The sequence below is a fragment of the Phascolarctos cinereus genome, unplaced genomic scaffold (genome assembly GCF_003287225.1).
Source record: "Phascolarctos cinereus isolate Bilbo 61053 unplaced genomic scaffold, phaCin_HiC Scaffold_5;HRSCAF=322, whole genome shotgun sequence".
Taxonomy (NCBI): domain Eukaryota; kingdom Metazoa; phylum Chordata; class Mammalia; order Diprotodontia; family Phascolarctidae; genus Phascolarctos; species Phascolarctos cinereus.
In genome coordinates, this window is record NW_027555958.1 from 11,449,198 (window position 1) to 11,461,490 (window position 12,293).

At 44.0% G+C, this 12,293-nt stretch overlaps 1 protein-coding gene across 3 annotated transcripts in view; it reads right to left on the reverse strand.

The window, feature by feature from the left end:
* The window catches only part of CAB39 (calcium binding protein 39), a 108,220-nt gene that overhangs the window by 15,548 nt on the left and 80,379 nt on the right, over positions 1–12,293 (reverse strand). For all 3 annotated transcript variants that reach the window (XM_078154649.1, XM_020972098.2, XM_078154648.1), the window contains 2 exons: positions 11,581–11,745; positions 6,885–7,003 (listed from right to left, as the gene is read on the reverse strand). In XM_078154649.1, coding sequence (XP_078010775.1) covers positions 6,885–7,003; positions 11,581–11,712 — 251 coding nt within the window. In that variant the 5' untranslated portion in view covers positions 11,713–11,745. The remainder of the gene's footprint in view (positions 1–6,884; positions 7,004–11,580; positions 11,746–12,293) is intronic.

Below are 12,293 nucleotides of genomic sequence, written 5' to 3' on the forward strand. Positions count from 1 at the left end.
AAGAATCCGATCTGGAATGCTAAATCTCAAGAAGAGTTCAATCTGGTGAAGACGGCTAAGGAACGATATCAGGTACTACTAGGTGCCAGTGAGTTGCTGTGCTAAGCAATGTGCAAATATGATCTCACTGGGCACTCCCAACAACCCTGTGAGGTGCGTATTATTCACCCCAGTTTGCAGCTGAAAAAGCTGAGGAAGACTGAGGTGAAGTGAGCTGCCCAGCTTCACACAGCTGCACACGGGTGCAGCTCTTCTTGAGCTTGGGCCCACAGCTCCACACCCAGGGCCAAGGTGTCGCTTTTTTGTTTTTTTTCTTTTTTAATACAGCTCGGACTACTACTCGTGGGCCGGAGATGACAACAGAGAGAAGGTGGAGCTGCTCCACTCTCATTTTGCTTCTGTTTTCCCTGGCAAGGGGAATGACCTTTGGGCTGGAAAAGATTAAGAAAAAAGGCTAATAGGAAGCTGCTAGCCAAGATGAGGAAGGAAGAGAGAGCCTAACTGCCCTAGAAGAATCCAAATAAGCAGATTCAGATTGACTACAAGTCTGTATAGAATGTACCTTTTCCACTAGTGTTTGACTCTTTGGGACCCCTTTTGGGGTTTTCTTGGCAGAGATACTGGAGTAGTTTGCCATTTCCTTCTCCTGCTCATCTTACAGATGAGGAAACTGAGGCAGAGAGGGTGAAGGGACTTGCCTAGGGCCACCCAGCTAGGAAGTGTCTGAGGCTGGATTTGAACTCAGAACGACGAGTCTTCCAGACTCGGCGCTCTGGGTACCATGGCACCCCCTAGCTGCCCCACAGAACGTACTGAGGCTTTACTGAAACATTCGATACCACCCTGCTGGTCTGGTTGTGTCTAGTGCGCAAATGACAGAAAGACGTCAGTATAATTAAGTGGATTCAGAAGCGCCTGAGTGATTTCTAGTGGAGTGCCTCAGGGATCTGCACCTGGCCCTGACCTGCAGATCCCACATTCATCCAATTCCCAGCTGACACAAAGCCAGGAGAGAAAAGCAGCATCCCAGAGGACAGAGTCGGGATCCCGAAAGATCTGACTAGAACGTGCTGCTGAATATCATAAAGCAAAATCTAAGAGCAATACATGTGACGTCTTCCACCAGAGCTGAAACAAGCCAACTTCACAAACATCAGATGGGACAGGGCAGCTGTCTTTAGGGTGCAGGTCTAAGAGTCGGATCACTGAGTTAAGGGCTGTGGACAATTTAGGGACTTTGGGGCCAAGGTCTAAAGTGCTTTCCAGAATGGCTGCACCAGTCTAACACCGCCACAAGAGCACTTTCATCTGCTTGCTTTCCTGTAGCCCCTCCAGCATCTGTCATTGTGCTTTTTAGTCATCCTTACCAATCTGATGGGCGTGAGATGGAACCTCAGAGTTGTTTTAATTTGCACTGTTCTAAATATTAGTGATCTAAGGCATTTTTTCATATGGTTACAGATTGGATGTCTCCCTTTGAGAATTACCTGCTCATATCCTTTGTTGTTCAGTCATTTTTCAGTCATGTCTGACTCTTCGTGACTCCTTTTGAGGTTTTCTCAACAAAGACACCATAGTGGTTTGCCATTTCCTTCTCCAGTTTGTTTTAAAATGAGGAAACTGAGGCAAATGGGGTTAAGTGACTTGGCTAGGATTACACAGCTAGTAAGTATCTGAGGCCAGATTTGAACTCAGGAAGATGAGTCTTCCTGACTCCAGGCCCAGTGCCACTGCGCCACCTAGCTCCCCCATATCCTTCGACCATTTATCAACAAATTTTACTTACCTTCCCTGATCCAGAGATCAGGAAGGCAATTTCTTCCTTATTCCTATGTAACCTCTATTTGCCTTAATCCACTGGAGAAAGAAATGGCAAAACATTCCTATATCTTTTCCAAGAAAATCCCACGGACCATACATATGATCCAGTACGGTAATGAAGAATCAGACGTGACTGAATTAACTGAATAACTGAACTGTCTATCCAACAGACACTAGAACGTAAGGTCCTTGAGGGCAAGGACTGTTTTTATTTCATGTTTGTTTCTCCAGTGCCCGGCACATGGCAGGCACTGAATAAACACTTGTAGATTTGACCCTTTGAGGATCCTTACAACTCTGAGATTTGGGGATTTTTCTCTTTCCTACCTATTTTTGGGGGCAGTTAGGTGGTACAGTGGATAGAGCGCTGGGCCTGGAGTCGAGAAGACCTGATTTCAAATTAGGCCTCTGACATTTAGTATCCAGGATCTCTTTTCCACCCTGGTACCCTCATCTACTCTCCAAAGCTGGACTTCTAGCCAACAGCACATTGTCATGTGCATATTCAATGTGTCTAAAACTGAACTCCTTTCCCCCACAATTGACTGTCCTTTCCAACTGCCTAATGGTTATGTCAACGTGGCTGTCTCCTCTGCTCTTCAAACCAAGGAGTCCTTTTTCCCAACTTCAATAATTCTACTACAGGCATCAACAGCTCTTCAGAGTCATATTTTATTTTTTTTAGGCAATTGGGGTTCAGTGACTTGCCCAGGGTCACACAGCTAGTAAGTGTCAAATGTTTGGTCTGAGGCCGGATTTGAACTCAGGTCCTCCTGACTTCAGGGCCGGTGCTCTATCCACTGCACCACCTAGCTGCCCCGAGAGTCACATTTTAAACTCTTATCACCACTCAGTCCCTTGCGCTTCGACTACTGCAACCACTTCCCAGTTGGTTTTCCTCCTTCCAGTAATGCATATTTCAAACTGCCACCATTTCCGTCCTCTGAAGATCAGCACCAATCTCATTACCTTCTAATTCAAGAATCTTCACTCTCTGCTCCCTGTATAATGAATCAGGAAAATGCTACAACAATCTAAACTGAAATCAGACACTATGTAATTGTAACAACCAAGCTTGGCCCTAAGAGAAGAGATGGGGAAAATGCACCTCTCCTTCCTTTCACTGTAGAGACATGACTGTGGAACGCTGCCAAAGCTGACAGACTTGTTTACTGAAATGACTTTTCTTCTTTCTAAATTTTTGTTCCAAGGATAAGGAAGAGGAAGAGGGATGTATTTGGAAATTAATGTAATATAAATGCAAAAGGTATCTTTGAAAAAAACTCAAAAGTCTTGCCAAGTGAGTCTGATTACCTTTTAAGTCTCTTCCGTTAGATGTTTTTATGTCAAATGCTCTGCTGACTTTGGTGTCTCTCCCCCGACCCCGACCCCCACAGGAATGCTTTGCACTCTTCTCTTTTTATTGAAAATCCATTTTTCAGTGATATTTATGGGATATGTCACTAAGGAATAAAAACTGCTTTTCTCTGCTTTTAGGGGGAAAATACACCAATTAGTCCTTTTATTTCTCATAAGTAGCAAATACTCTCGCACAATTTGGTTGATTTTTCTTGGCATGTGAAGACTTTCTTCATGGCTGCTTGTAAAATCTACTGTTTAAAGTTGATCGTTTAGAATTGGTCAATATTTCTGAGTGAGATGGACCTGCAGTGTCTCTGCTGGACTTTTCTACCTATCTGAACTTTACACAGTTTCCCAAGGCTTTCAGGTAATTTTCTTACATGATTTTCTAAAATACGATTTTCAGGCTTTTTATTTCATCATGTTTTTCTAAGAGACCAAAAGCTCTCAGATTTTCTCACTGCATGTCCTCTCCAGGATTGGCTGCTTTCCCAACAGAGAGCTCTCTTTATAACAGAGATGCTCAGGTGTTCCCCCAATCTGGCTGTCTCCTGATTTCACTGTTATTCTTCCTAACATCCTTGTGTTTGAGTTCCAAATCTGTTGATCTGGTTTTTGTAGAGAATCTATTAATTCAAAGAAATTCTCTACCATTTGCATTCTAATTGATCTACTCCTCTTATTTGTCTCTGACTTTGGGGAAGGTTATTTCCACCTCAATTTCCATTCTCATTTCTCCCTTTAATTGCTTTGCTGAGTTACTAAGCCATATTCTAAGCAATTTTTGAAGTTCGGAAGGTTGTCATCATTTCTGGGGATCTTTTGATTGCTGAACCATTTTCCCTGACGTAAGGTTTTCCTATAATTTAAAAAATATTATTCATTGTTTTGGAGTCTCGGTTTGGTCTCTCTCTCAGCCTCTGCTGATTTTTGGTGAAGTGTTCCTCTTGATTGGTTTTTGCTGTCCCCTCCAGGAAGCCTGCTATTCTATTATGGTAACCTTCTCACTATTCTGAGATGACAGAGGGGAGACAGGCACTCCGCTTCTCACTCAGCCATCTTCCCAAAAGTCCTAAACATGTTTTGCACCTCTCTGATGTACTTATCATGCATTATTTTCGTATCATAATTATTTGTGCATGTGTCATATCCTCCTACTGCCTACAAAAGCAAGACCCTGGCTTATCGAAAATTTCTATCTCCCCTCACACCTTCTCTGCACACAGGAGGCGTCAAAGAATCTTAGAATCCTTTCTGTCAGCCCTGCCCTTTACCCATGGCCAATATCTTTTGACTGTTCTTTGAGTGTCTGTAGGTTTCATTTTTGCTCTCTTGTCACACTGCCAAAATACTAACTAGTTCATATTTCTATGTCTCTTAACTGGATTACTGCAAAGACCTCTTAATGTCTCTCCCTGAAATCCCTCCTGTACAAAACCACTACATTCAACTTCCTCAAATACTGCTCTAATGTCACTATCATGCTTTAGAAGCTACAATGAATTTTCCACGGCCGAACCAGTTCAGCCCAAATTCCTCAGCTTGGTGTTTGAGGTTTTCCATCAACTAGGTAGACCTGGTTCTGCCCATTTTCTTTTTCACTGCTCTAAAGCACCCAGCTCTACTAACTTCCTGTCCTCCAGGCATCCATCGTAAGCATATTACAGCATCTTCCATTGTTCGTGCTTTTCCACCAGTTTGGGATTCTCCCTGCCTCAGGGGGTGCAGTGGATAAAGTACCAAGCCTGGAGTCAGGAAGATTCCTCTTCATGAGTGCAAATCCAGCCTCAGACACTTACTAGCTGAGTGACCCTGGGCAAGTCACTCCACCCTGTTTGCCTCAGTTTCCTCATCTGTCAAATGGGCTGGAGAAGGATACAGCAAACCACTCCAGCATCTTTGCCAAGAAAACCTCAAGTGGGGTCACAAAGTCAAACACGACTGAAAAATAACTGAGCAACATTTCTTGGATACCAAAACGAACAAAACCTGCATAGACTGCTCTTTTTCTAGCCCAGGTGATAATTGTGACCCACTGAATTCCTACTGCACTCACAGGCGGTCATGTCTCCTTTAGCTGTTCCCCATGTGTGCTTACCTCCCTGACCAGAACGCAAACTTCTCAGGGCAAGGGAACTGGCCTTCAACATTTAAAAATCTCCCACAGTGCTTAAAACTGGGTAGAGACCACTTCGGATCACTTACTCCATGCCTGTTAATTAAATACATGCTTGCACTGCTCTTCTTACAGCAGGCAAGGGAGTCAAAGGATAGAGTGTCCTGTTCGACAAGTTGGGCAGGTTTAGTTTGGGGGCTGCCTGCCTCCCCTCAAATGAAGTCATAATCTGATGAGTAAAAGGCAAACAGTCACGGTATACAAGCTGTTGGTGGGAAAGCATGCACTGTCCTAACCCCAAAGCAGCCAGCGGGCAACTACAACCCACACCCCCAAATCCAAAGCAATACCAATAGAAAAATTTCCCAGTGCACACAAATCCTATTAATGTAACACAAGGCAACAGAAATGACGCCAGCTCTGATAAGGAAACAACAAAGTCCCACGACTTAACCCTGTATCATCAAAGTATGCCTATGATCTTCTCCCATGAGGCTGCTCAGACCCAAAGTATCAAGCCGGCCCCAACTGACTTGTGTTCCTTTGTTTTCTAATCAACGTGTTTCTGCAAAAGGAAACGTTTGCTCTGTTAATGCAAACGCGGACTTCAGAAAGTTCTCTAAGGGGAGCCCAGCTCCACAGCTGTCTGTTTCAGCACCCAATCCTGCTCTGCTACGGTAAAAGGGACTCGAACACAGCTCTGCGTCACCCGCCTACGAGGCAGCCCAGTATCTGAGGTCTGAAAAGGAAGAAGCAAGTGGGAACTTGTGGGCAGGATGCACTCACTGAGTCACTGCTGGGAAGCAGCCAAGTGAGGGGTACAGGACAAGCTGGATTGTCGGGGTTACCAGTTCTCCCAGTAACACGTGTACATGTATGCACCCACTAATTTCAGAAAACACCATGAGTCTAAGAACAAGCAGCTGCAAACTACACCACAGCTCCACGGTTTCTAAATAACTATGGTACAGAACTGATAGGCAACCTTGACTATCAGCTAGGTTCAGTGACGACAGATGAGAGGAATTTTTTTTTCAGGTTTCAGGTTTTGTGTTTTTTTTTTTAATTAGGCTACCCAATTATAAAAGTCTTCTCGTCCAGTGGTAATTTCAGGGAAATGCTCTTAGTGGATTAGTGAACATGTATACATAGCAAAGATCAAAGCTACTGCATTATAAACAGGCACTTTGTTCATTACTTTGACAAAGAGAGTTACGCTCTACTCATAAGATAGCTTTTATTTGCCCTACAAAGTGCAAGCAGAGGGTGTAACTTAAAACAAATGATGACTCTGCTCTACCAAGACAGTCCGAGTGTTCAAAGCATCATGCACCTTTTCAGGACGGAGTATCTCTGAATTTTAAAGTCAAGCATTAAAGATTCCACTTGAAGTGTCTGTTCGTATGACAGATCTTTTCCATATTTTTAATCTCTACTTCAACAACGCTCACGTTTGCTTAAGACCCACAGGTAAATTGCTCTGACAAACCTACACTGCACTAAATCTTCACCACGCCTGCTACCTTGCTTTTGTTCAAGACAATCTTTTTAACGGAGAGTATAAAAGTGGTAACATTGTACATACCCTTTTAATAACATGAACAAAATACTCTGTTGAGTGCAGATATATTCAACGGTGGGAGTTCTTGTACCAATTTGTCTTCTGAGGATGTTGTTGAAAATTTGGGCCACATCTTTTTTGCCCTGTTAGAAATACAATTAATTACGCATTTACCTAACTAAATATGTTTAATACCAAAACCCACGAGAGAAGCTATCTTTATGGCAGAGAACGACCACTCCCTTAGCATTTCAAGGATCCACTCACACAGACTATGGAGCCGTTCTTCAATGACTAAGGAGAGGGTCTTTGCGTGCTGCTGTCGGCACCTTGGAGATGACCTTCTCCCCTCTTACCAGGGTCCATCTTCCCGCAAAAGACACTGAACCCGGACCAGGAGGGGCCCAGGAGACTCTGTGATCAGCTGGAGCAGTCTCTGAGAACTCAGGGCCCCTTCCAAAGCACAATAAGCCACCAGAGCAGGACCCTAGTCCTAGTTACTCAGGTAAATCAGTAGCTGGCTTTAAAATGTTCACAGCTACTTCTTAATTTCTTTCAAATATTTCATTTCCTTCCCCAGAATCCCACTCCCCATCAGGGAACAGCGCTAGCCTGGCTCTGGAAAGATCCTATCAAGTCTAAAGAGCTAAAGCGCTGGCCCAGCCCACATCTGCTCTCTGCAGACCGCTCAAGTCCATAGAGGCTCTGTGGGAACACAGCTCTGCTATGGCCAATAACCCATATGGATAAAAATACAAAACAATGCCTAAGGGATGGGAAAAGGGGCAAAGGGAGCTAAGAATCCTAGTTTTTTGATTGCCGAACTGAATTCTGTCTGTGTGTGTGTGTGTGTGTGTGTGTGTGTGTGTGTGTGTGTGTGTGTGTGTGTGTTTACTGACATTCTTGCTATCAGTGAAACCAGTAGAGATGTAAAGAACTGTCACTAAATGGAAGGATACACTGAAGGTTTGAGGAGGACTGAATAAATTTCATCACATGTCCAAAGGCAACAAGAAACAATTTTATGGGATATTCCTTCATCTTGCCCTGCAATATTCAAAATGATCACCCACCAACATCTGCTGCAAAAAGAAGTGGGCAAAAAAAAAAATCTATGCAGAACTTATTGAGAATAAGCTCAGGCTGCTTACTCGTCATTGTACTGGAAGGTCAAAAGTGGTCAGAAATGTCTTTTGGGGTGGAGAAGAATGAGAGCTGTAACACAGTAGGGCTCCAGAAAGGAGGGAACAAAACGGCTCACGGAGGGTTGGTCTCAAAGAGATGTAAGGAGACCGTAATAAAGCAATCAGCTGCCCCCTGTACGTCCAAGGTGGGCCTAGAAGAGGAAGTCAAGATGAGTTACATCCGAGGGCACCAAAAGAACTGACCAACGCAACCGCTGAGGGACTTGAAGTCACGAGTGCTTTGCTTTCTTCTTGTCACGGGCCCCTCTGGCAATCTGGTAAAGCCCATGGACACCTTTTCAGAATGTTTTGAAATGCTTAAAATAAAATAATCAGGAATTATGAAGGAAGACAATTATATTGAAATAACGTTTTTTAAAAGACAAGTTCTCAGACTCCAGCTTAAGAATTCCTGACCTAAGCCATCCCCAAGAGCTCACAGAGATCAGAAAGATACTAATCGTCAAGACGACAAAAACGAGAGGGGAATGGAATCTTCCTACTAGAGTCCCAGGATCTGGATTTTGATTACTAGCAAAATTCTGGACTATGTCATTAAAGAGATGGTTAGTGCACTTCTAGAAAAGAAAGCAGGTGTCACAAAGAGCCAACTCCATCAAGAACAGATCATACCGCACTAATGTGATTTCCTTTTTTGACAGGATTGTAGGTTATCAGGGAAATGTGGCAGATCACGTCTAAGTAGAATTTAATAAGCACTTGGCAAAATATCTACACTTTCCCTGTGAAAAAGAAAGAGAAATTTAAACTAGAAAAGAGTAGAATACGGTGGATTTGGAACTGGTTGAACATACAACTCAAAAAATAAGCAATAACAATTTAAAAGCCGCTGGGAAAATGCTCTCCAGTGGAATGTGGATCTCCTCTGTGTCAGCTCTATGGGGCTTAGCATCTTATCTATGGCTTGAAGGCACTGAGAGCTTATCAAACGTATGGATGACGCAAAGGTGAGAGTGAAAGCTGCCATGTTGGCTGTCAAAGGAGCGGGTCCCTTCACTGAAAGATGTAATCAGAAAACTCAGCAGTGGGGACCTGACAGCGAAGAAAGAGAAGGCAGTGTTAGCCTGGGGCTGGAGGGTACAGCACCAAGAAGAAGCTTTAGGCCACCCCGGTCAGCTCACCTCTAGATTTTAGGAAGAACACTGAGGAGATAGAGAGCACACAGAGGAAGGCAATCAGGATGGCAAGGTGACTTGAGATCCTGCAACATGAAGCTCATGTGGAGGAACATAGAATGTTTAAGCTGAGAAAGACTTCTTCAGATATCTGAAGGGCCACTCTGTGGAAGAGGGAAAGGCCTCTTCTCTGTGATCTTAGAAGTCAAAGGCAGGGGCAATGGGTGGAGAAGAGGCACTTCAGGGTTGGACAAAAGGAAGAGCATCCTACCAGAGCTACTCAGAGTGGCACGGACTGACCTGGCAGGGAGGGGATTCTCTTCCCCTGGGAGCCTCTGGTAAAGACTGGACGGTCACTCTGCAAGGGATGGTGCACAAGTCATTGGTGTCTGACCACAGACTGGACAAGATCAAGGATTCTTAGCCTTCGTGTGTGTGTGTGTGTGTGTGTGTGTGTGTGTGTGTGTGTGTGAGTGATGGACCCCTCTGGCAGTGTGGGGAAGCCTCCAGACCCATTCTCAGAAAGATGTTTTTTAAATGCATAAAATAAAATACGGAGGATTACAAAGAAACCCAATTATATTGAAATATAGTTATCAAAAAAAAAAAAGGTCACAAACTCAGTTCAGAATCCCTGGTCTAGATGGTTTCCAAGGTTCCTTCCAACTGAGATTCTGTGAATGAACACTGGGCCAGACTCACTAAGATGGGATTCCACAGGGATAGATTCCACTGAGGTTCAAAAAGTCAGCTCCAGCTGCACAAAAGAGGGAAGAGCAATTTTTCTGAAAATAATCTTGAGGCTTTAGATGACAAGTAAAGTCAACAGTGTGATACAGTAACCAGAAAAGCTAACAGGATCTTAAGCTTCAGTAAGAGCCAGGACTCACTGCTCACAAGCAATCTCAAAGGAAAAGATTGCAAAGAAATGAAAAAGGCCACGGGGGAGACTTTGAACCAAGCATCAGTAACTTCTGAGGCCTAGGTCTTTCTCCCATCACCTTTATGAGAACAGTCTAAGCATGCAATGAAGAGGTCTGCAATGAAAACATGAGAAGAGATTAGGCAGACTTTCACAGACAATTTCCCAGAGACTAAATGAAGTACAGAGAATATTAGATCTTGCTATGTGAACTGTCTGCTAACTTTTAAAAACACATTCAATACAATAAAACTCGTGCTTCGAAGGCTCTCCTCAAACAAGGCGTCTCCTGGGCCTTTTAGGATCACACAGAATTCTATGACTGACATGACAATGGGAGAGAATTGTCAAAGTTTCCCACTTCAGCTTCCTATTCAACTGAGAGAAAGACAGACAGAAAGACAGAGAAAGAGAGACAGAGACAGTGATAGAGAATGAATGAAAATCTGTGTGTGAGAAGTGAGGCTGGAAGAGCCAGAGCCTGATTTTGCACTTGGGACCTTCAGATGCTTGGTTAAGAAATCTTTTTAAACCTAGACTATCCAACTAGGGAGACAATGAGGATGACACAGTTAGATCAGCACGCTTATTATTCATTATTAGGATGATTCTAGAACTGTGCAAAAGATAATTTGGCGACAAGGGAAAAAACAGAAGGCAGAGAGACCAGTCTGGAAGCTACGGCAGGAGATGCAGGCCTGAATCAGCACTGTAGGAGGTACAGCAGAGGACAGATACAAGAGATGCAGCCCAGGTGGTAGAAGTGACAGAAGTTGGCAGCAGACTGCCTGGACTGCAGGAAGGAACATCAGGGGCTTTGAAACGGGACAAAGGTGGTGTCAGCAGCGAATGGAAGCTAGGAGGAAAGTCAGTTGGGCTTTGGTAGCCACGCAGAACTAGAATTCAGGAGACAGCCCCTATGCAGAGGTGACGAGTGGGCAACGTCGCCCAAAGAACACGCCCTGGGGGGGTGGGGCCAAGCCCAGTGTTCGAGGTCGGAGCATACCAAGGGCTCCAAGAGACACCAGGTCCTCCTCTCATAAAACTTCCCACTTCTCTCTAACTTGGGACCCTGTCTTCATTCCTACTTGCCAGAATCTACCTAAGTCTTTTCTCTCTGTTTTAGACCAAGTTTTCAAAAGGAAGGCCACCATCTTTCCTTCAGGTAAGCTTGGGACCACGTAATTTCTCGTGATTCCGTGTAGTACGCTGCACACGCAACTGGCTACTTCACAAATGAAATCTACGCTGTCATAGGACACAGAATAATGAAGAAAGGCCCTGTTGGAACAGGCAGAGAGCAGGGGCCGTGAGCTCCATCCAGTCCTGGCTCCATCCCTAACAAGTGCAGCATGGGCTTATCTAGTTTGGAAAAGATGCAGAGAAATTACAAACTCCCAGCTTCCCCCCTCAGCTATGTTCTTGTGAGATATGCGGAGAAAACTGGAAGAGGTCTACGGGAAGTGTGCTGTACTTACCTCAAAATCAATGAGCTGTAAATCGGCTACTAGCGTGCTGAGGAGGCCACTGTTGTAGAGCTCCTGAGCGAGCTGGGCCACAGCCTCCGTCTGCGGCTCTTTCTCATTGGTGCCGTACAAGATTTCCTTCATGGCAACCAGGTTTTTGGAAACCTCTTCTGTGGCCTGATGAAACAAGAGATACACACAGTGAGTATTCCCACCACTTTCAAAGGGTTTTTTTTTTTAACAGATGCAAGAAAGTTTTGTGAAAACACCAAATTTCCCCAACAGCCTATGAATTTTAACATAGTTTAATCTGGGGAAAGAGGCTAAATTTCTTTAAATAAACTCTAATCTGAGTCAGATCAAAACCAACTTACAAGGAAAATACAATACCAGGAGTCTGAAGGGCAGATACATGCCCTAGTCTTTAAAATGATGTTACTTCATCACTCACTGAATGACACAACAAATCTCTTTAAAGGACACCTCCTTGAGACAGTAGCTTGGCCCATCCCTCCCTAATGGAGTGGCTTTCAAACTGGCAGAACGTGGCAATCCCTTTGGCAGGTTTCTAATACAATCTATTCAGCTTTAAACGGCTGAGACTTGAAATAACAGCACTTTTCTTGAACTTTTAGATACTACAAATATTTAGCTCCAAGCTCTTTAGTTCTCCAAATAGACATCCAGAAATTCTCCTGACAACTAAGTGTTTTTCTGCTACAGAA